The sequence below is a fragment of the Micromys minutus genome (genome assembly GCF_963924665.1).
Source record: "Micromys minutus genome assembly, contig: SCAFFOLD_248, whole genome shotgun sequence".
Lineage (NCBI taxonomy): Eukaryota > Metazoa > Chordata > Mammalia > Rodentia > Muridae > Micromys > Micromys minutus.
This window is the reverse complement of record NW_027667204.1, coordinates 112,478-136,295: the sequence shown is the minus strand read 5'-3', so window position 1 is coordinate 136,295 and position 23,818 is coordinate 112,478. Positions and strand designations below refer to the sequence as shown.

The 23,818-nt window shown below is 40.8% G+C and overlaps 2 protein-coding genes and 1 pseudogene across 3 annotated transcripts in view; 1 reads left to right on the top strand and 2 right to left on the bottom strand.

Moving 5' to 3' along the window:
• The window catches only part of LOC308416186 (coiled-coil domain-containing protein 186-like), a 30,649-nt pseudogene extending 21,637 nt beyond the window's left edge, over positions 1-9,012 (top strand). The window contains exon 8 of the transcript in view: positions 7,873-9,012. The product of the transcript in view is annotated as a coiled-coil domain-containing protein 186-like (transcript). The remainder of the gene's footprint in view (positions 1-7,872) is intronic.
• On the bottom strand, positions 3,692-6,468 carry LOC308416187 (chromosome-associated kinesin KIF4-like). The gene is made up of 4 exons (XM_080942611.1): positions 6,166-6,468; positions 5,886-6,002; positions 4,102-4,224; positions 3,692-3,872 (listed from the first exon to the last, which is right to left on the bottom strand). Exons 1-4 carry the CDS (start codon positions 6,166-6,168, stop codon positions 3,735-3,737), a joined length of 381 nt encoding a protein of 126 aa, XP_080798737.1. The 5' UTR covers positions 6,169-6,468; the 3' UTR covers positions 3,692-3,734.
• A 1,814-nt stretch (positions 9,013-10,826) lies between the features above and the next one.
• The window catches only part of LOC308416188 (chromosome-associated kinesin KIF4-like), a gene marked incomplete at its 5' end in the record, with an annotated part of 95,600 nt that continues 82,608 nt past the window's right edge, over positions 10,827-23,818 (bottom strand). The window contains 8 exon segments of the mRNA XM_080942612.1: positions 10,827-10,986; positions 12,072-12,116; positions 12,120-12,179; positions 12,865-13,035; positions 14,525-14,654; positions 16,387-16,487; positions 16,602-16,757; positions 23,107-23,220. Of these exon segments, the coding sequence (XP_080798738.1) occupies positions 10,828-10,986; positions 12,072-12,116; positions 12,120-12,179; positions 12,865-13,035; positions 14,525-14,654; positions 16,387-16,487; positions 16,602-16,757; positions 23,107-23,220 (936 nt within the window). The 3' untranslated portion in view covers position 10,827.

The window sequence follows — 23,818 nt, the reverse complement described above, 5'->3', positions numbered from 1 at the left end:
ATTTTGAGTCTGTTCCGGTGAATTTTCTTTCCTTTTGGGTGGTTTTTGGGTCATTTCAGCCTTTCTGTCTCTTTGGCAGTGATTTCAGTCATTTTCGATTTTGAGTCTGTTCCGGTGATTTAGGGCCGTTTTTGTGGTTTTCGGGTCATTTCAAACTTTCTGTTTCTTTGGCAGGGATTTCAGTCATTTTCGATTTTGCATCTGTTCTGGTGACTTTTCATCCGTTTGGGAGGTTTTCGGGTCATTTCAACCTTTCCGTCAGTTTGGCATTGATTTCAGTAATTTTCGATTTTGAGTCTGGTCGGGAGATGTTTTGTCCGTTTTGTGTGGTTTCGGGTCATTTGAACATTTCTGTCACTTTGGCAGTGATTTCATTCATTTTCGATTTTGAGTCTGTTCCGGTGATTTAGGGCCGTTTTGGGTGGTTTTCGGGTCATTTCAACTTTTCTGTCACTTTGGCAGTGATTTCAGTCCTTTTCAATTTTGAGTCTCTACGGTGACTTTCGGGCCGTTTTGGGTGGTTTTTTGTTCATATCAACCTTTTCACTTTTGCAGTGATTTCACTAATTTCGATTTTGAGAATGTTCCAGTGACTTTTGGGACGTTTTGGGTGATTTTTCTGGTCAATTCAACCTTTCTGTCACTTTGGCAGTGATTTCAATCATTTTCGATTTTGAGTCTGTTCCGTTGAATTTTGGGCCGTTTTGGGTGGTTTTCGGATCATTTCAACCTTTCTGTCACTTTGGCAGTGATTTCTGTCATTTTTGATTTTTAGTCTGTTCTGGTGATTTAGGGCCGTTTTGGGTGTTTTTCGGGTCATTTCAACCTTTCCGCCACTTTGGCAGTGATTTCAGTCATTTTTGATTTTGAGAATGTTCCGGTTACTTTAGGGTCGTTTTGGGTGGTTTTCGGGTCATTTCAACCTTTCCGTCACTTTGGCTGTGATTTCAGTCATTTTCGATTTTGAGTCTGTTCTGGTGACTTTTGGGCCATTTTAGGTGGTTTTCGGGTCATTTCAACCTTTCTGTCACTTTGGCAGTGATTTCAGTCATTTTCAATTTTGAAACTGTTCCGGTGACTTTTGTGCCGTTTTGGGAGATTTTTGGGTCATTTCAACCTTTCCGTCACTTTGGCAGTGATTTCAGTCATTTTCGATTTTGAGTCTCTACCGTTGACTTTGGGCCGTTTTGCTGTTGTTGTTGTTGTGTATGTGTAGATAAGAGGACAGCTTATTGGGGTTGGTTCTTTCCTTCCACCCTGTGTTCCTGGGATCAAGCTCAGTTCATCAGGTTTATACTGCAAACAGGTGTTAGGGTACCAGGCTTTTGGAAGAGGAATGTGTACAAAAGAAGCTGGTGGCCTAGCAAGCTATGTTCAGCTTCGTATAAAAAGTACAGGGTTGCACGTGAGCTGGGAGGGGCTTGATGGACAGCTTAGATTGTGGCTGATGCAGTGACTTGGGGTCTGTGAGCACTATAGGGGTGTTGGTGGAAAAGGATGACTCCTTACAGATAAGCTGGCTTCCCCTCCCCCTTCACACACTTGATTTTATCCTGTGAGGGAGACTGCTCTTTTCTGCCAGGAGCTGCTTCCCTCCCTCTCACCTTTCCCATTGTATCCAGAGGCAGTATTTGGCAATGACAGAGATACTCTAACTCTCTCAGAATTAAAATGCAAAGAGAAGCAAGACTGCTTGCTGGCAGGAAGCCAGGGAGGGCCAGCAGGTCACCTAGTCCTCCACTGGGAGTCATTCTTGGCAGGTTGTTTTTCAATTTCCTTTGCTTGGGTTGTGGTGGATTCTGGAGTCTTGTTTTCTTGTGGGGATGGTTTAAGAGCCTTTTAGGGGCTGTGGGGGTAAGGACAGGAGTCAGTATGCATAGATGAGTATCAAGGTTTGTAAACTCCCAGAGGCTTCAAATATAGCCTGTATGTGGCATTGCAAGGCTGGCCCCCTTCTAGCTTCTATAATCCTTGTCCCTCCACTCCCTTTTAAAGGGAGAAAGCAAAGGGGCAATAGTTTTGTTCTGTAACTCAAAAGCTCTCTACCATTAATCAGATTACAGGACATTAGAAAGAACTATAAGGTAAATGTATAATGGGGTCCGTTCCTAGCTCTATTACTCACTGACATTATAACTACCTCTTTGTACCACAGTACCATCTGCATGTTAGATATTTAATGTTCCCAAAAAGGGTGGTGTGTTCATGGCTTGTTCCCTGGCCAGTGGTACCATTTGAGGGAAATTTTAAAAAGTAGGTTCTTGTGGAGTGTCTTTAGTCCACTGGAAGTATGCTCTTGAAGGCTGGTGATAGGACCCAGGTCCTTCCACTATTTTCTCCCATCCTGGCTATGAGGTGAGCTGCTTTGTTCCATGCTTCTGTCATGATTTAATATGGGCTTCTAACCATGTCCTAGGACCTTCAAACCATGAGTTACGATAAACACATTCTCCCAATGAAAGCGTTCTCTCAGAAATATGCTATTGGATGGTAAAGCTGACACTTTATTTTCTTCTATGCAAAGTACAGGCTCCTATTGGCCTTGAACATTTTAAAGATTTATTTGTTTACTATGTATACAATGCTCTAACTACATATATGCCTGCAAACCAGATGAGGACATCAGATCCCATTACAGATGGTTGTGAGACACCATGTGGTTGCTGGGAATTGAACTCAGGACCTCTGGAAGAGCAGCCAGTGCTCTTAACTTCTGAGCCATCTCTCCAGGCCCAGCGATTTCTTTTCTTTTCTTTTTTGAGAAGCAAATACAATTCTGGCATAAATATGGTATGGGGATTCTCATTAAATGTGTCAGTGTCCTTCTTCCCCCAGAGCAGCAGAGCAACAGTGGCACAACATTCCAAGGAAGGGTAGGAAGCTGGGTCAGGAAGCTCTGTGATAGAATGTTTGCTTGGCATGTCTGAGCCCCTTTGCTCAATCCCTACCCCTATAAACAAAACAAACCACCAAACAAAAAACTAGGCAGCCTTCCCAGAAAAAGGAAGTATGTGTATTTGTGGGGAAATTGAAATGGATCTCTTTAAGACTTCCCAGGGGTCGAAGAAAACATGCTGGAATTTTATTTCTTCTTCTATCATAGAAGGATCTCCTTCAAACTGTAAATGAGCTAAGGTTTATTTATTAACATTTAAAAATGTTTCACTAACTTCAGTAACACATGTGACAGACAGTTGAAGGGTTTATAAAGTCCGGAGTTGAAATGGAGTAGAAAGCTCCCTGCCCAATTCCTGGGGTTTGGCGAGGGAGTCAAGCAGGTCTCCATCTTACTCGAAGCTCTTCCATTAAGCTGATGTGATCGCGAGAGAACATGTTGGCCTCGGCTCCATGAAGAGACAACTCAACTGTTGACAAAGAGCGAGCTAGACTGTCCTGGGGACTGGTTCCTTTTGAGTATCAGGAAGGTCAGTTGGTTCTCTCCAGTAGAAGGCTCAGCACCTTCTAGAGAAGCAAAGTAGTTGTCTGTAAGTGGAGGCCATAGACGGTAATGGCCAACACTCAGCAAAGATCCTCTTCCTTTTAGGGACACTTTTTCTCCTTTTCTCAATAGCAAGAAGACCTAAAAGCTACAGAAGTCATTAGTGACGCTCCCCTCAGTGCTGCAGCTAAGAGTGTGTCCATTGCAGAAAGAAGAGACAATGGCCCTAACTTCAGTGGAACTCTTCTTGGATAGGAGAGCAGCCAGAGAAGAAGCTCGAATTGCTGGCCAGAGCTCATTTCTTCTTCTTTCCTGTGGCCTTATTTTCTTGTGATTCTGATCCTATAGATTTCAGTTCTGGGTGGTCAGAAGAAGGGGAAAAAGCAGGCTGCCTCAGCAGTACCTGATCAGAATCACACATTTCTTTCAGGATCTAGGAAAGACAGAGACAGAAGTGAATACATGGACCCAGCTGAGCCAGTACAAAGGCTCCACAAAAGGCATCCCCTGCAACTGCTTTTTTAGATAAATAGACTCCAGCCAGTGGCCAGCAATTTGATAATATCTTTCCCCACAACTATCTCCCATAACCTTCTATCACAGCTAATGCAGAAAAGGATGTATGTTTAGTTTTCATTCAAGTCTTGTATTTAGCCACCCACCTTGCTACTGGGAGTTGCGCAAACAGGGTTGAAGAAACTTAATCCTGAGGTCACCTCTGTGGGATCTTCCAATTTGAAGGAATTTTCAGAATCTTGATTTAGCTCAATAGCATCCAAGTCGTCCTGAAATCAAGCAGATAGGCTTAATGTAATTTAGCTATCTGAGTTACAGAACAGCTCCTCTTCAGTCAGGTAGGTCCCAGCTCTGAGGACCTGATCAGCCAATTACTCAAAGCAAACGTAAGGGAGCTACAATTTGGAGAAGCCATAGGGCTCACTTAACATGTTCTGTTCCGAGAGAAATGTTGTCATACTTAAGAGGCAGACTCCAATGATCTGTATAGGTCTGGAATGAGACATACTGTGAAAGAAACTTTAAAAATTTGGCCAGGGTAGATGTGGTGGTATATATCTGCAATCCCAGAACTTGGGAGGCTGTGGCAGAGGGATGACAAGTTTGAGTCTAACCTGGGTATTTAACAAGTAAGACCTACTCAAGAAATAAACTAGAATGAAATTAGGCCAAGCCTTGATTATTTCTTTGATTAAAGTTCTACTACCTACAACAGCACTGCTATAGGAGGTCACCTGCACTAGTATTCCTTTCTGATAAGAAAATGAAATCCAAAGGACAGAAGTCACTTTAGGTCAATCACAAGGTGACTCTGCATAGAGCTGGGCTTAAAACTGTAGCTGTCTGTAACCCAGAGGTTTCATCTCAGTTGCCATGACCAGCTGTCTAGCAGGCAAGTCATGTCAGCTTGCCTCCGGATTTTACTTTCCTCTTCTGTAAAATGGAAGCACTGGCCCAGATCAATAGTTTTCTTTAACTGAAATCCTGAGGGAGGCCCAAAAGGAAAGTAGGTGAAGAGCACATGGATTTGATGGAAATGGAATTCTAAAGGTTTTGGCCAAAGATTCCTTCATGCAGCAGCTTCAGTGTTTTAGAACCCTAAATGAAAAACCATGAAACAGGGAACCCTTACAGGTCCCAAATATGTGCCTGACATTTATCCTGACCTACATAGCTTGTCATTTTAGTCCTCTGATGCTTAGTTTAGAACTAACCTTTGAAATGAGAGTCCCAAGCCAAATTGTTCCTGTGTAAATGTCTAGGAACTGTATGACAAATGTCTGCTACACCACACTTGGTGGGAGTCTTGGATTCTGGATCAAGGGCTATAGCAAAGCCTTCTTGCCATTGCACAGGCAGGCATAAGGAGAGGTCAGGGATTGAGCCTGCTTGCTGTGCACATGGCTCATTTTATTTCTTTCAGGGCACATTTTATTTCTCAGAGTTTGCTCTTCCTAGAAGTGACATAAAGAAAGCTGTAGTTAACTTGGCTCACAACAGTGACTAGTAGATGAAATTCCTGTGGGTCTTTTCCTACAGCCACAGAATGCTTGCTTCCTTTAGGGTCTACTAACTACTGTCTCAAGATATTAGAAGGATTAAATTCCTTTCTAGAAGCTGCCATCTCAGCACGAGGTTTTCACAGTTTCAGCCAAGCCTCTGGACTAGTTTGATCCTGTGTCCCTGTTTACCTGTAAGTTCTTGCATTCCTGTCCCTTGTTCCTGTTTCAGAAATTATACAGAAGCTTCATGGCAAGGCTGGCGGTGAGGGTGGGGAGTGCATACCTGAGGAGTGAGCCTCTTTCTGGGTGCAGAAAAAAAAGGGTAGGAATAACTGTAGGAGCTTCCAGGTTTTTGGGGCAGAAGAAGAAGGATACAAACTCCAGAGAGGTTCAAAGGTATGGTTAAGGGAAAGCAATACTGTTCCTACCTGGTTCTGATGGCGGTTGTGACACTTTGTGGGGTCACAGCTGCAGGCCACATTACAGTCTGACTTTTGCTTTCTGCATCCACATTGCTTGTTCCCGCACCAGCCTTTGCAGGAACACTGCAAAACAAGTTTGTGGAAGGACACATTACTGAAAGGATTTGATGGACATTTTAAAGTCCTATCCCTCTACATGCACATGTTTTTTAGAAAGAAAGGAAAGTTCATCATCTTGATCAAATCTGTCTTCTCTATTCCCTTCCTTCATTTCACCAGGAAGTACCATAGGCTAATGAAGAGCAGGTTATACAAACAATCCAATGCTCTACTTTGGGCAGTATAGCTGAAGATAGATAAGGAGGCTGTCCTAACACCTGCTTGTGTCAAGTACCAGATAAACACTGGGGACCATTTCAGGGGCAAAGCCCTGCAGGCAGCAATATGGTAGTACAGTTAGGTTTATTTTAGGACCGAGTTAGATTTTCTTTCAATGCACATTTTTACATTTTGTCCAGCTAGGTCTTTGTTTGGAGCACTAACTCATCTACATTCTCTCTCTCTCTTCTTCTCTCTCCCTCTCTCCCTCCCTCCCTCTCTCCCTCTCTCCCTCCCTCCCTCTCTCCCTCTCTCTCTCCCTCCCTCCCTCCCTCCCTCCCTCCCTCTCTCTCTCTCTCTCCTCTCTCTCTCTCTCTCTCTCTCTCTCTCTCACAGCCACTTTACAGTGTAGCCATGTTTATCAGGCTCTAACAATAGCAGAAAGCTGGAAGGATGATTAATAGTTAAGATAACAAAAATTACAATCTGAAAATATTTTGACAGGCTGCAATTATAGGCTGAAAGGAGAAATAAAAAATACAATAGGGATAATAAATTCAAGTTTGGCATTTGAGTCTCCTACATCATCTGTATGAGTGTAATACATGGGGAGAACTAGCTTTAAAGTAGTCCGTGCCGCAGGTCATGGCAGCCCAAACCTTTAACCCCAGCACTCAGGGGGGCAGAGGCCGCCAAGGCCAGGGTAGCCAGGGCTACATAGTGAGATCCTTTCAGTAAACCAAAACCACCCCTTCAAATCCACAACAAAAGTGAATCCAATAGTCTGGTGATTAACAAGGCCTGAAATCACAGGGCAGTGGTGGTGCACACCTGTAATCCCAGCACTTGGGAGGCAGAGGCAGGCATATCTATGAGTTTGAGGTCAGCCTGGTCTACAGAGTGAGTTACAAGATAGCCAGGGTTGTCTAAAAACCCTGACTTGAAAAAAAATCAAAAGCAAAAAGCCAAACCAAAACAAAACAAAAAACAAAAAATCTCCCAAGACCAAACCCCAAACCAAACACCCCAAGCCCTGAAAGCATAACTGTCAGCATTTTTTTCTTGCACATCTCTGTGGACTCATTCTAAGTTTATAATAACATTCAAGATCTTAGCTGCTTTGCACATGAGATCTATCGTGTTTGTTCTGTAGCTATAAAGGAAACCATAATAACATCTTTTTTTCTGAACAGGAGGATAACACATATCAGTACAAAATGTGAAAGCCATGATTTCAATAGCTATACACAATATTCCATCATGCCGATACACCAATTTATTTAACTAGTCCCCTAATGTTAGATATTAGGATAGTTTTGAAAGAAAACATTTGCTACTGCAAATCATGTTGCAGTGGATATTCTCATACACAAATAGAAGGTAGACTAGTTGGGCCTCTACGGCTATCTTTACCTTTCTCACTCATTCCTTGACAATGACCTTCTTGGGTGCTGAGACACAAAGTCCACTCTTTCCCTGAGGTCTTTTCATTGCCTCTTCTCCTTCACTTCCCTCCCCCTCACTTTCTTGTTTGGGACTTAGGCCTGTATCACTTAGCACAGGCTGGCCTTGAATGTGAGATTCTTCTGCTTTAGCCTCTAGAGAACCAGGATTACAGGTGCCTGGTTTCCTCACATTGTCTCTATCTCATCTTAACCCTCTCTTTGATTCGCAGAAAGCCTTTGCCCTCCCCATCCTTCCTACAAAGTCAACATGGAATTTTTGTTCTCTTCTGTATCACTATCCAGAATTATTTTGTTTTTCTGCTTACTATGTCTTTTCCTACAAGAATATGTTCACAATGACAAAGTTAACTGCTATATTCTCAGAAATAGTGTTCATTCCTGGCACAAAGTTACTTTGAAAAGATTCACTGAATGAATACAGCAAGCTCCATATTGATGGCTATTTCCTTACTATGTATATAACAACTGGATCAAAGAATATAAAAAGTTTTAATATATGTGCTCCTAAAGTGATCATGATGGGGATATTTTTAAAGTTTCTGATTAGTTTCAGGTTGCCCTCTAGAGTAGGTAAACCAATTTACATGTCTAACAGTATTAGATAAGAATGCCCATCTTAGTCACCTTTATCAACAAGATACATTATAATAAAATTAAAAATCCCTTTAGCTCCTTTGAATAAAACTAGTGAAAGATAAAGAGTTCTATGACCTGGTTATAGAAGCCCCTTCAGAATGGGCTCCATTTCCTACTGTAGCCTGGGTCCGTTGTCCACTTGTGAATTAGCTACAGGCTTCAGAAATGCTCTTCTACCCTGTCAGCATTTGTCTATTTCATCTTATGGGATAAATATCACAAATGACAGCTCAAGAACTGTCGTGGGTGACTGGACTTTTCCATATGCAGGACCCAGCAGCTGCTATGAACTTCTGCTCTTGCTAATCTTCAAGGCAGCAGAGGCTAGATGGTAGTGGTCACAGTAGAGTTGAATGCTCATAATACACTTGGCAGATTGGAGTGTCACACACGTAAGGTATAATTTCATCTTTTTCTCCCTCATTCAAGAAAGCAGATTAGAATGCCAGAGAGACTTTGACACAACTATACCGAACCTGCTGGCAAACCACTAGCATATCACAAGGAACAGAAAGACTCCTAGGCTTGCAGATTCTCAGCAGGGGCTAAAGAAATCACTGCAAGGGTTGGAGCAGTGATTAAGAGTGATTGCTGCTTTTTCAGAGGACCTGAGTTCAGTTCCCAGCACCCATATTAGGTGGCTTGTAACCAACTGTAACTCTAGCTCCAAGGGTTCTAACGATCTATGTTCAACGCCTGTATACATGTGGCATTCACCCACATAGACCCACAACATATAACATAGGAAGGAAGGAAGGAAAGAAATAGAGAGAGAGAGAGAGAAAGAAAGGAAATCTTGGGGAAGTGTTCTAAAATGCCAAATCCTACCTCAGATCAACCTGGTCAGAACATCTAGAGGTAGAGTCCCAGGTTCTATTTTAAAGATTTCCCTTGAGAAAAACTAGGGTTGAGGATACCATTTTACAGTCTGTAATTCTAGCAGAGTGTTCAATATATCTCAGAAGAACAAGTTTTAAACTCAAAGAATAAAGAATACCAGGGTAGAACTTAGAAGTATTTACTCCTAAAATTAACATTTGCCATGACCGTTGAAAAAGTACTTTCAAGTTCAGCTCTTTATCAACAAAATATAGACAAGAGTATCTGTTTCTTTTGAGCACATATAGCAGCACACACCTGTACTGGGAGGCCCACACATGAGGCCAGCTTGAGCCACACAGGGAGTTCAAGGTCAAGCTAGTGTCTCAGAAAAGAACAAAACTAATAAAGATGTGCCCCACCCCCAGGTGATAAATGAGAAATATTTAAAGATGCTTCCAGTACCTTAATAAAAATATAAATAATTATCTTATTCTTCACAAGGTGACACACACATATTAATAATAGTACCTTTATATGATGTCATATACAATATTATAACATCATATAAAGGTACTATTATTAATATTTTGACTAGTCCTTGGACTCAAGACATTAGCACTAGAAGTAATCTATGCTGGTTTCATCTCTTCATTGTACATACAAGGGAATGCAGACTCAGGCAGAGTAAATGACTCGTTCAAAGTTACTCAATGAACTATTGATAAATTCCAGATTAGATAGATTCCATGCCTATTTAGCTTCTGGGTTGTTACTCTGTCTACTATAACATGTGACCTATCATTTAGCGTCTTAGTGAGGAAGCCATTAGTTCTGAGAAAGCCATCCTCGGTGCCTGCTACAGTATCCTTTTAGTAAGTACAAGATAGTGAAACAACAATAAAGATGGTCTTTATGTATAACTAATGTGTCTTCCAAGCAGTCTGATCAAGAGTGGCCAAAGCATTTGCATATTGTGAGGTTATTAAGTAGGAGAGTCAACTTGATCTCTTTAAAGTTCATGTATAGTCACTTGCCAAACTAAAAAGCATCATTTCATAGTGTTTTAGAAATAGACTATGATTCATATTAGGTAGTATGTGGTTACAATATTTGCTATGCTTCAGTGTTTCCCCAAGAACAAGTGTACCCATAATTGCTTCATGCCTGCAAACTCCTTTCCAAAGGTGTTAGTTAGGTCCTCGATCCTTCTGTTCCTGTGTATGCTTCTGAACTCTACCTCCTTGGCTTACATGGCCATTTAATCTACATTCAGCTCACAGCACTATTTCAATTATAATAGTATAAATGTTTGCTGAGGAGTGGCTAACCCAAAGATTTCAGACAGGAGCTAACCTTTACTGTTTTGCTATTCAAGTGAGGTGTGTGACAGGACTGTTGTTGAGGACTGACTTTCTCAGATCACTACTAGATTTAGGAAGGGGTATACTTTATTTTTCCTTTCTTTCTTTGTGGGTTTTTATGAGACGGAACCTTACTATGTATCCTTGGCTGACTTAAGAGTTTACTATAGACCAAACTGGCTTCAAAACTCATTAAGTTCAGCCTGTCTCTGCTTCCCAAATGCTGGATTACAGGTATATACAACCATACCTGGCAAAATCTTGTGTTTCTAACACTTTGAAATGTACATGACTGTGTCATATAAAAACTCAATGGAGACCACACAAAACTGGGTAATATAGTCATCAATACTGAAGGTTGCTTCCAAGGGTGAGCCTCAGTGGGAGTCTCCTGAGGCTTATTAAGTGGGTAGAAAGACGTCTTACCTGCTTGATGGCAGTGTTTTCTTGGAGAAGCTGCTGATTTTGCTCACACACTTCTTGCATCTTCCTAAGCTCTTCCTTCTAGTTCCAGATTGCAGTTACAGGTGGGGTTATTTTGGGTCCACATAAAGAGTTACTAAATAACTCAGATTAAAACACTGCTTTTAAGTGTCTGGTAGATGATAGTTTTTGTTTGTTTTTAAATGCCAGACACAGCTTTACTTCTTTGAATGTCTCTTATATTTCAGGATTCCCCAATAGTCATGAATATACTTGAAGGAAGCAAATTTTCTTATCCTTTCCCATTCTCGCCTATGCACATAAGCAGGCTGGTTCAGAATCCCACACAGCATTAGTTTAGCTGTTCCCTGAAATCTGCAGGTGCTTCTGTGCACCCTTCTCACACAGACTAGTCTGCACCCTATTCTAACAAGCCCGATTATATTTGTTTGCAGTTAAGGCAACAGGATTCATGTATACAACTTTAATGAGTTTGAATATGTCTTACAGTAGGAAGAGCTAAGGGAACCCTGGAGACTGAGCAGGAATAAGATTCTACATTGGACTAAATAGTGCTCAAACATGTTTCTAAAGGGTGTGGTGTTCCCAGCCTTTGAAAGAATTTTAGATCCTGGACATTTTACTAACATGGCAGGCATTGGCTCAGAACCGTTGAGTGCCCTTAGGATTTTTTCGATTTCTTTTTATCATTTTTAATTATGTGCATGTGCCTTTGAGTGCAGATGTGTGGAGAGGCTGACAGCCAGGTATGGGATTCCTCCTGGAGCTGGAGTTCCATGCAGTTGTTAGCTGACAGACATGTGCTGGGAACTCAAGCCCTCTGCAAGAACACTGAGCAATCTTCACCACAAAGCCTGCTTCAGCTTACTGCCATCAAGATTTTAGGTAAATCCTAGATGAGTGTACTTCTTCAGCGCTGAAGCTTAGGGTTTCGGCACAAGAATCAGGAGGCATAAGTATGATGTGGAGGCTTCTGTTTTAGTTCTGAAAGTTAGGCTATTATTGGAGCTGTGCTGATCTTCCCTTAACCAGATTCAACAGGGCCTCAAAGGAGTAAAGGCTCAGGTTTGTAAGTGGTTAATTACTTTCTGCTGCCAAGTGCCATGGCCCAAATGAGTCAGGACTATCCATCATGTTTTGCATACCTGACATTTCAGGGTGCTAAGCAGCTGCTGTTCCTTTTCACTAACTTATTCCTCCAGCTGCTTCTCTGTCATTTGGCATTGCTGCAGCTGGCTGAGAAGGTACAACACCTAGAGAGAGACACAACACACTGGGTGGTTTCAAGTGGTGAGGGGAAGGGGTGTTCTTTAGCTCAAGCAGGGTCCAGGTAACATTTTTTAAAGATTTTTAAAATTTATTATATATGAGTACACTGTTGCTGTCTTCAGACACACCAGAAGAAGGCACCAGATCCCATTGCAGGTGGTTGTGAGCCACCATGTGGTTGCTGGGAATTGAACTCAGGACCTCTGGAAGAGCAGTCAGTGTTCTTAACCACTGAGTCATCTCTCCAGCCCCAGGTAACTATTTTGTGAGTTAAAGATAAAGAATGTCTTTTCATGGTCCAAAGTAATAAACCTAGAAAGGGTGTTTCTCTGTGTGTTAATCTTAGAATTTGAGCCAGTGGTTAAGAGCCACTTAGACAAGTTATTTCTGTTTCAGGTACTTGCAAAATGTGGAAAAGGCCACATAAACTTTTGAAAGGAAGCTTCATGGGCCACTGGTGCCTGCTTATTTATTTTTCAAATAGTGACAGGGTCTCAATATGGCCCAGACTGACTCTGAACTTGAGATGATTCTTCTGCCTTAGCTTCCCAGAGTGCTAGGATTACAGGCAGCACCAGCATGCCAGGCACATTCCACCGCTTTGAAAAGCTGAGCAACCAAAGGCAGTCTCAGCCCATGCCTCAGCAAATCCTTGTCTTGCTCAGTTACCTTTTCTTGGTGCTGTTGCTCCATTTTGACCAGCTCTTCTTTGAAATCCATCTCTATCTTAGCAAAATGATTTTGCTCTTCAAACAGCATCTTCTGCACTTCAATACAGCTGACCTTGCTCTGATTCAGGCTACTTTCAAGTTCGCTCACCTGTATTTTGGAGGAGACCAGCTGAAAACATAAGAGAAAGTAATTTTATTTGCAGAATGAGCTATCTTCTCCCATTCATCGGGCAAGAAAAGGTCAGCTTTTTGAAACAGTTTGAGAAAAGTGCTTCCAAGAAACTCTAAATCCATTCTCATTTTTTCCCATGTCATGTGGGTTCTAATAGTGAATTGAAGTAATACTACTAACTGGCTTTAATTTTTTTTTTTACTTTTGATGTATATGAATATTTTCTGCATGTACATTTGTATATGATATGTTTGGTGCCTGCAGAGGCCTAAAGAGGGATGTCAGATCACCTAGAACTAGAGTTACAAATGGTTGTGAGCTACCACATGGATGCTAGGAGTCAAAAATGGGTTCCCTGAACCACCTCTCCAGCCCCCTAAAAGGATAGTTTCATTCCTAGGCCATAAGTCAATATTTATGCAAAGACAGGGTAGAAGCCACACTGGGTCATTTATCTGTTGCTCTCTTTCAAGGCAAGAATAAACTTAACATGGACAGAATCTGACAATTCCAAAACTCTGAAACTTTAAGTAGATCTTAAATTTTAAGCAGGAATTCACACAGGACACAGTGTATTAGCCAATTTTGTTTTAGAATTCCTGTTTACATGTTAGAACTCATAGACACGAGTGCTAAAATTGCAGATCTTTCTAGATATACCTCTTTAGGCAAGACTAGTATCTTGCACTGGCCCACCCACTTTTATTTTTACTAATAGCTCAGATAATGAGTAGGTTCCCAAGAGTAGTCAGGATTCCTTAGCAGAATACATTAGCTAGCCCAAGACAAAAATGTATAAAGCATAGCAATGCAGAAACTTGTGGATTCATGAAATATATAGGTTGAGTGATAACTTTGATTCATCTTCTGACAGTTTATGATGAACTTCAGATGAGTGAAGAAAGCCAGGTGTGACACACGCCTTTAATCTTAGCACTCTGGAGGTAGACAGTCACATTTCTGGGAGCCTGGTCTACAGAGTGAGTTCCAGGAAAGTCAAGGCTACACAGAAAAACTCTGTCTCAATAAAAACCAAAACTAAAATAAAACAGAAAACAAACAACTCCCTCCAAATCAACTTTCCTTAAAACGAATCTATATATATCAAAAATGGTTAAGTTTTTGTCCTTGGGACTGTGTCTCAAGTTTTTAAATACACACCTCATACATGTTTTTAAATATAGTACAATACTTTATGCTTAACCAGTAACTTCTTATGGGTTTTTTTCCTAGTAACAGTAGCTCACATAAATGAATATTTGCTTTATGTCAGGTATGATGAGTATAAATTTCTGCTCTTTCTAAGTAACTGGCTTGGACTTACTTCTTTTTAACCAATGCTTACTCATTAAAGGCTTTAGTATTAGCATCACTGGGGTTTCTACCATGAAAAGTAGCTACAGCACCAAGAAACTTTGACCAGCACTGTATACTTTGACCTACGCAGCAGTTCCCCTAGAGCTGTTGCTAAGAAGAATGGTTTTACCTCTCCAACTAAATACTTTATGGCACATTTAGCTTCGAGATATGTGGCAATATTCTCCCAGCGTTGTTTTGTCCGGTCTTCAGTTTCAGCATCCAGAAGCTTTTGCTGTAGGTCGGCAATCTGAGCGCTCCTTCAAGGGAGAGAACAGTGACATTTACTGTGATCAGCCTCAAGAGCAAGGAGAAAGGGAGGAGCTCTGAGTAAAACATGAAAAAAATTTTATGTATGAAATGATCAGTTAGAAAATTAAGGCACCTGATTCAAATTTTATGTGGTACTTCTAGACCTGTAACAAAAAGAACCCCAATGAAATAACCACATGGCTTTCATTTAATTAAATATCAGTTGAAATAAATGGAACATATATATTGAAATGTAGAAAAAATTCTACCTTTTATTTATTTCTCTGTGCATATATAGGTACAGAGGTGATCACATTATGGTGTGTGAAGTTTCTGTTACTTCTTTGTCTCACTGTTTTCTCAATTTTGTTTAAAGCCAGGTATGTGTATACCTGGCTTTGTATTTGTATTGTATTTGTATTGAAGCTCATCCCCCCAGCATAGCTGTAGCCATTCTGTTCCATGGCCACCACCTATTTCATATCTTTGTTATAACATGCCTGCCAGTCATTGACCCAGAAAAATAACAACTCAGAGCAAGGTCATGCTGACCACATACTCTGTTATAGTCTATATGTTATGAGGTGTGTTAATCTTAAGAAATTCCACAACCATAAGCTTCAGGCAGGACCCATCAAATTAAAGGCCAGTATGAACTATTCTGTCTAAGATGGCTTGAGTCAGGGCCAGCTACCAGCAGCACTTCCAGCACCTGCGTATGAGCTCGTTGTGGTCTTTATAAGCTGTCCCTGAGAAATGTCCAGTGTGCAGCTTTCAGCTCGTGAGTCTGAGCTGTTGCCCTGGATGATCAGTCTTTAGGTGTGTGTTCAATAAACCATCCCTGCCTGACTGAGACCAGTGCTCCGGTGGTTTGTGGGGAGACTCCTGGACCCCAACAGTTGGATATTTTTTATTTTATTATTTTTATTTTTTCAAGACAGGGTTTGTAGCCCTGGCTGTCTTGGAATTTGCTCTGTAGACCAGGCTGGCCTCAAACTCTGATTTACCTGCCTCTGCCTCCTGAATGTTGGGATTAAAGGTGTGCTACCACAGCCTGGCTCATTTGTCTTCGTTCCCCGTAAAGTCCAGTTTTTAACCTTCTGTCAGATACGTAGCTGGCAAAGAATTTTTCCTATTCTATAGGCTGCTTCTTTACCGAAATGATGGTGTCATTTGACATACAAAACCTTTACTTGTTTATTTCATGAGTTCCCATTTGTCAATTGTCAAAATCAGGTGCTTCCAGAGTCCTATTCTGAATGAATGCCCTTTTCTGTGCCTATAAGTTGAAATGTGTTCATTCTTTTCTCCTCTATTAAATTATGGTATCAGGGCTTTGAGCTATTTGGAGTTGTTTGTGTAGAACAAGAGAGGAGGATCTAGTTTCATTCTTCTACATGTAGCTACCCAAGCAGCTTGAACTATACCATTTGTTGAAGTGAAGGTGCTGTCTGCTGCAATGTGTATTGTTGGTCCCTTTTTCAAAAAGTTTAAGATCTCCAATTTCATTTTACATTTGTAAGGTGGGAAGAACGGCACTTACCTCATCCTAGCACAATGGATGCAATCTATATAGCACAACATAACTTTAAACACACAGGTTCAAAACATTGTTACATTCTTTGGGGTTCTTTTCCCCATAAAAATCTTCTGAAAAGGAAGGAGACCCTTGAATGACTGGATTGATGGTGTCTGTTTGGGTTCCAGGCATATTTCATGTTTCAGATAGAGCCTCTTTACCTGAGCTCCAATTCAGTCTCTAGGCTTTGAATCTGCTTTGCGATAGAATCCTCTGCTCCTGAATCTTGACCATGTATTTCATCTCGTGAGAATGTGCGCCTCTGCAAAGATAGTGGGCAAGAAGATGGAATTTCAAAGGAAAGAGTCCTCAAATGCAGTGGGGATTTGATGGAAATTCCCTGTGGTTATTGACAGCATTTTCCCATGACACTTACTCGGAGTTTAGGTGGTGGGTTCTCTCCAAATTCTCTTTTTTCTTTGAGTTGTGCCACAGCTTGAGCAAGGATCTTTCTCTCTTCAAGAAGGCCATTCAGATGTCGTCTGCCTTCCTTAGTATTGACCATGACCTCAATTTCATTTCCTAGCCAATTCTAGAAGAGAAATCAGTCATGTGGGAGTTGGGGATGAGGACTACATGGGCTAGATAGACCCTGTTGAACTTATTTCATTGGGACCAGAGCCTGTGAAAGCAGAAGTGAGATTTTTATGTGTCTAAGGCACTAAAACCACCCCCTCCCAAGAACTATTATCAACAGTCAGAGAGGCTTTCTTTCTTTCTTCCTTTCTTTCTTTCTTTCTTTCTTTTATTTTTCAAATTTGTAACATGACTTCTGCCAGTCTTGAGGCTGAAGTGAAGTCTTCTTTATTTAGTCGTCTTTTAAATCACTTTAATTCATGCAGAAAGATAACATAGGGAACAAGCAAGTTAATAATCAAAAATCCTGTAAACATCTCTCTTGGAGGCCAGGTGTGAAGATCAGGGACAAAAGGGGATCCCAAGAGACAGCCACACCTAAGTCTGCTGAACCTGCCCTGAGCTTCAAATGCAAATGTACTGCCCTGGGCTTCAATTCTCAGTGTTCACAGAGGCTTTCTCCAGGTATTCTACTACTATTTATTGTTCACTAGAATATTTGTTTTTTTGCCATTCACTAGTCATGACATGTTTAAAGTAGATGGTGGGCGAGGGGCTGGAGAGATGGCTTTGCAGTTAAGGGGTGGGGGACATACTACTTTTCCAGAGGATCCAAATTTGATCGCCAGTACTTATGTCAGGTGGCTCATAAGTGCCTATAACTCGAGCTCCTAGGGAATCTAATGCCTCTGGCCACCCTCAAACATTTGCACTCATGTGCAAACAGCCACATGCACACACATCAAATATAATAAACTAAAAATAAAGCATAAATAAAGTAGATGGAAAGGCTTTTAAAAGGAGAATATAATTATCTTAATTTAATTTTAGAAACAGTAAAACCTGAAGGCTGGGTATAGCTTACTGGTAGAATAGGAGCACATATTCAAAATGCTATAAATGTAACCCCCAATATCAAAATAGGAAAAAGGAAAACAAATAAACAAAACAAACAAATAACTAATCAACCAACCATCAATTCAAGTTGAAGAAAGTTCTCAAAAGAACTGTGCAAACTCAAACCAGACAAAATTCCCGGAGGTGGAAAGTGGGCTTAAAAGTCCTGGCCCTAACGAAGGAGCCATGGACAACTGTCAGTGGATGAAGAATTAGTGTACCTTAGCTACTGGTAGGTAGACCACACTCCTGTGGATGGCCACACAGCAAAGAGTCACAAGTTGGAGTGGTGGGGTTAAAATAAAAACAAGAACCCTCTACTTCCTTCCCTATTCAACTTCAAAAACTAATCTTAAGAGAGAGGAGACTCAGTGGTTTAAGCACTTGTTACAGAAATATGAATACTCGATCTTAGTTTCCCAGCATCTGTGTAAAAATAAGAAATGGGGGTGTGATGACCTGTGCACAATTTTAGCACTTGGAAGGCAGAGACAGCACTCAGGCTAACTGAGTATCACGGCTAGATTAGTTGAACTTGTGAGTTCTAGTGAAAGACCCCCGCTTAGCAACAGTAAATGCCATGTCTGTAAGGCTGTGCATACACGGGGCAGGCTAGGTCAGGGTCCCAGGTGGCCAAGCAAGATACCGGTGAGAGGCCAGCTAGCAATAGACAAAGAAAGGGAGACACTCAGACAAGCCCAGCTTTCAGATAAGCTGCAGCCTCCGACTGGAACCAGGAGTTGTCTCCTTAAAGCCATATTTCTGCCACCGTCCCCACACTTAGATGAGCCCAAAGCAATTATCCTCGGAAGCTGCAGCCTGACTGGTACCAGGAGTTGCCTCCTTAAAGCCATATTTCTGCCATAGTTCCCATACTTAGATAAGCCCAAGGCAACTATTCTCAGGAGCTGCAGCCCCAGCTGGTATCAGGAGCTGTTTCCTTAGAGCCCTGTCCTTGGGCTCACTCCCTGGCCACAATTAAACTAACCAATTAGAACCCTGTTGCTATGCTTCTGCTTCTGTACCTTGCTTCTGCCCCCCAAGCCCATTAAAAAGGGGACTGCCCCTTTGTCCGGCACACAAGTCCTCTGAGAGACTGTGTGCCCACAGGTACCTGTGTAAATAAACCTCTTGCTACTTGCATCCGAAGTGAGTGGTCTTGCTGCTCCTTGGGAGGGGTCTCTTCAGACGGAAGATACCCTCCGGGGGTCTTTCACTAGGTTCAGTGAGAAATCAGCAGCAGAGAGACTCAACACCAATCTCTGACTTCCTCTAGGTTCACACCTACCAACACACTGCACACATATGCACAAACACAAACACATATAGGGTTTTTCTATGAACTTATTGTGTAATCCATTTCTTAGTTCTATGCCAAAGTGAAACGACTATACTTAGGAAGAAAGCTGCCTGTGAACTTTTAAAATAGCAACTTAATTCATGTAATGGCTGAGTTTAGGTGGTGACTTGATTGGAGTAAGGGATACCTAAACAGGTAAAGCTCCTTCCTACTCAGACCTGGGGAATTGGGAAGATTTACCACCAGTGTGGACAGCTATCACCCCGACCAGGCTGAAGAACAACTCCTGTCTTTCCTGGAGCTGGGGCAGGAGAGCTTCAAGCACTTTGATCTTTGGACTCCAGCACTTCTATCAACACCTCCAGATTTTCAAGCCTTTACCTGTGACTCAGAGTTCCACTATCAGTTTCCTGGTTTAGATGCTATCAGACTTAGACTGAACGGTGATACTGGTATCCTGGATCTCCAGCCTGCAGAATAACCACTTTGGGCTTTTTGACCTCCATAACCGTGTGAGCCATTTATCCTCATAAATCTTTCATATATATTGGTTTTGTTTCTCTGAAAAAACTAATCTAATTCAAACTTATTAGTTGGGGGTGGCGGTTCCTGACTGTACTACCACATTGTGGAGGCTGAAGCAGGAGGACTACTGCAAGTTAGAGACTAGTCAACCTGGGCACACAGAACCTGTCCAGACCATCCTTTGTCTAAAAAAGGCAATGGACTATGACTCATTGAAATAGATATACAAATAAAGCATAAAGTATTGATAAAAATAACACAGCCATCTTTGAAATGCATCACACTAAAAGAAGTCATAGTTTACGTTATTAACTATAAGACTAATGCAAAGGAGAGATGAGGTACTCATCAGTGGAGTTAGCTACCTAGCACGTACAAGGCCTTGGGTTTAATCCTTAGCACTTACTGAAATGTCCAACAAAACACACACATTTTACTTCATGTTAATTATACCTTAATAAAATAAACTGGGTTAAAAAAAAAAACCCTACAATGTCATTTGCCATCCTAGAAGGCTAAAATATGCAAACCATAAGGTTATTTTAGTAAAGGAAAAACTTCTGAAAAAATTTGAATAAAAAAGTATTTTTTTATGTATATGGGTGTTTTGTCTGAATGTATGTCTATGTACCACGTGTTTTCCAGGTACTGGCTGGAGCAAGAAGAGGATGTCTGATCTCCTAGCATTAGAGTTATAGATAGTTAAGATGTGGTGTGGGAACTGATTCTGGTTCCCCTGGAAGAACAACCAGTGCTTCTAACCACTTAGCCACCACTCCACTCCCCTCCATTTTTGATAAAAAGCTTAATATTCTTATGTCTTAGCTATAAATTTTATGTAATCCTAATCAAACTTGGAGATTTGCTAGAAATGTGTAAGCCAATTCTAAACTTCACATAGAAATGCAGAGAAAAAAAAAAAAGAATAAGGACTTATGAGGACTTGCACAATTTGATGGTTTGGAAATCAAGGGACAGCATTTACTACTAAACGTATATATGTACATCAATGTAATAGAATTTACAAATAGATATGCAGACATATAATTCTGACAGAGGTATCATGATTAAAAATACACATTTCAAGAAGAAAATTCAAGGAGAAAATCTTAGCAATCTTGAGATCTACTAAAGATCTTAAATAAAACACAAAGACTATGAATCATAAAAAGCAAGCATCAATACACTGAATGCTATCAATTAAAACCCTGTGTTGGGTATGGTGGTGCATACCTGTGACCCTGGAACTTGAGTGTGAAAGATTTATGCAATCTGAACAGAAACCCTAGCACTTGGGATATAGAGGCAGGGAGTTAGAGGTCACCCACAGCTACACAGTGAATTTGAGGCTAGCCAAGAATACATTGTCTCAAAAAAGAAAAGTAAGTAGCTAGCTTTGGTATTCAAAAGAATACCCTAAAACCACCACCACCACCAAACAAAACAAAACAGAAAAACCCCAAAACCCACCCCCCAAAAGGTCACACTCTAAGAAAAAATAAATTGTTAAATACAGGATTATCTGTTGGATATATTTCGAGGTTATAGAAAGAATTCAAATTTTATAGAAAGTACAAACCAATCAAAAGAAAATATTTAGATACTTCACACAACACACAAAACACACACACACACACACACACACACACACACACACACGCAGGTTGAGTGTGTTGGTGCATGCCTTTAATCCCATTTCTCAGGAGGCAGACATAGGTGGATCTCTGTGAGTTCGAGGCCAGCCTTATTTACATAGTGAGTTCTAGGATAGTCAGGAATACAGAGACCCTGTGTGCCAAACAAACAAAAACTAAAAAGCAAGTAAAATAAGACATATATGGTGCCCACAAAAACTTGGTATGAGGATATTCGGCACAATGTCTCTAATAGCCCAAACTGGATGGAAAGAACTCAAATGACCACCAGTAGGTGATCAGATAAGACAAGGCATATTGATACTACAAATGGGATGTCTCTCAGTAATAAAAGTAATTTATGTATGTAATCATATGGACAAATGTGAAAATAACTATGCTGAATAAGAGAACCATGCAATTCCATTTTATTAAAACTATAAAAAATAAAAACAAATATATAGTGATAGAAAAATCTCTCTTTTTGTTTTCTCAAGACAAGGTTTCTCTGTATATCCCTGGGTATCCTAAAACTCTGTAGACCAGGCTGGCCTCAAACTCACAGATAGATATCTGTCTGCATCTGCCTCCCCAGTGCTATGATTAGAGGCATGTGCCACCACGACCTGGTTATATCTGTGGATTTTTTTTAACAACTTTATTTTAAAAAACAAAGATAAAGGTACAAATTTTAAGCATTTTTTTGCATAAAAGTATACGAATATATTTTTGTCAGTGCTTGTTTTTTTTTTTTAAAGGTTGGATAGTGTGCATTAAGACCTTACTAGTTACAATGAGCATAAAGTACATGTAAAACAAGATGTAACCTGGAATTAGTCAATGTTTTCTTGGTGTGTAAGGACTGAGCATAATGGTTTTTTCTTTTATTTATTTATTTATTTATTTATTTTCTTGAACTTCATATAGTCTGTGAGTTGTTTCTGGGGTGTTCGGAGCTTTCTGGGGTTAGTATCCAATTATCAGTGATGTGTTTTTAATTTAAAAAATGTTTAAAATTTTTAGAGGCACTGTGTGCCTGCATGTATGTTTAAGAACCATTAGATTCAAATTGGATTCCATGGAGCTCAGACCTGACTTGAACTCAGATTTTTCTGCTCAGCTTCACAAATGCTGTGAGGGTCACAGGTATGCTACCATACCAGGCCAGAAAGCACATCTGATGATTCTACTGATGATGTATATTGGTTACCACCCCCTCCCCCCCACAAAAGCAACTTAAAGAGCAATTCTTTGTTTTTCACAGTGTGAAGGCAGGAGTAGGAGGTGGGCTATCACACTGTGCTGAATGTCAGGAAGCAGAGAGGAATACTAACACTCAGCTTACTTTCTTCTTTTTATTCAGTCTAAGACCCCAGTCCATGGTATGGTGTGACCCAACATTTCATCAAACCGTGCTATTTAAATATAAACCATTCACTGTATGCCAATTATACCTGAATAAAATAGTAACTGAGCTATGATAGGCAGGGATACAAAGAATTCTCCACTCTTTTTTTTGGTCCTAGATTTTTTAAAAAGTATTTCCCATCCATCATCCATCCATCCATCCATCCATCCATCCATCCATCCATCCATTCACTTTACATCCTGATATCAGCCCCCCCCCCCAGTCTCTCATCAGATGGCCCCTCTCCTATCACCCCTCTCCTTCAGCTCTGAGAAGTGGGAGGTCTCCCTTCGGTACCAACACATTCTGGCACCTCAAGTCATTGCTGAATTAGACACACTCTCCCACTAAGGCCAGACAAGGAAGCCAGTTAAGAAATACATAGTCAGCTTGTTCTTTGACAACAGTTTAAAGATGTATCTTTTGGAAAATAAGGATTTCAGGCAGACCTTCCAATTCCGTATTTACTTTTAAATCAGAAGAAAGTTATTTCCTATCCCCAGAGCATGTAAGAAAAAATGTCAGTTAAAAATGTTCATACCTTCATTCGAGCTGCAGTGCTTTCCATCCCACGGCTCCGAGTCTCTTTTCGTTTTTCTGCAACCTCCTTTTGCTTTTGGAGAGCATCCTTAAGACGTTTGTTTGCAGCTGCTGCCTAAATACAAATGGTGAGTGGCTATGCTGAAGAACATTTTAATTTGAAAAAAAAAAAATGTGTAGTTTTCAATTCCTAAAGGAATTGGGTTTTTATGTTGCCATGGACATGATAATGGATGGATAGCTACTGCTTCAGAATGCACAGGAGGATAGGAAATCCCTCAGGCTAAACTGTATGGCAATGTACTGCTAGTAGTCTGTTTTGTTTGTGTTAGAAAAAACTCTATTAGAAAGAAAAATTCACATTTGAATGGTACAGTTTTCAACCCAGGTTTTATTTGTTCACAAGCCATACTAGATAAAGAAAGAGATCAAGATTTTGGACTTACTCAGCTTGCATGGTGGTACATGCTCACAGTCCCAGCACTTAGGAGGTAGAGTCAGAAGGACTAGGTGTTCAAGGCCAGCCTTAGCTACATATTTCAAGGACAGCTTGAACTACATAAGTTCTGACCTCAGAAAAAAAACAGAAACCAAGAACAAACCCACTAACAAAACCAATCAAGGAAAATAATTCATGAATTTTGCAGGCCAAGATTAACATCCTGTTTCCTAAGATACGTGAGCATGTTTAAGATGATAAAGCTTGTGGCCCA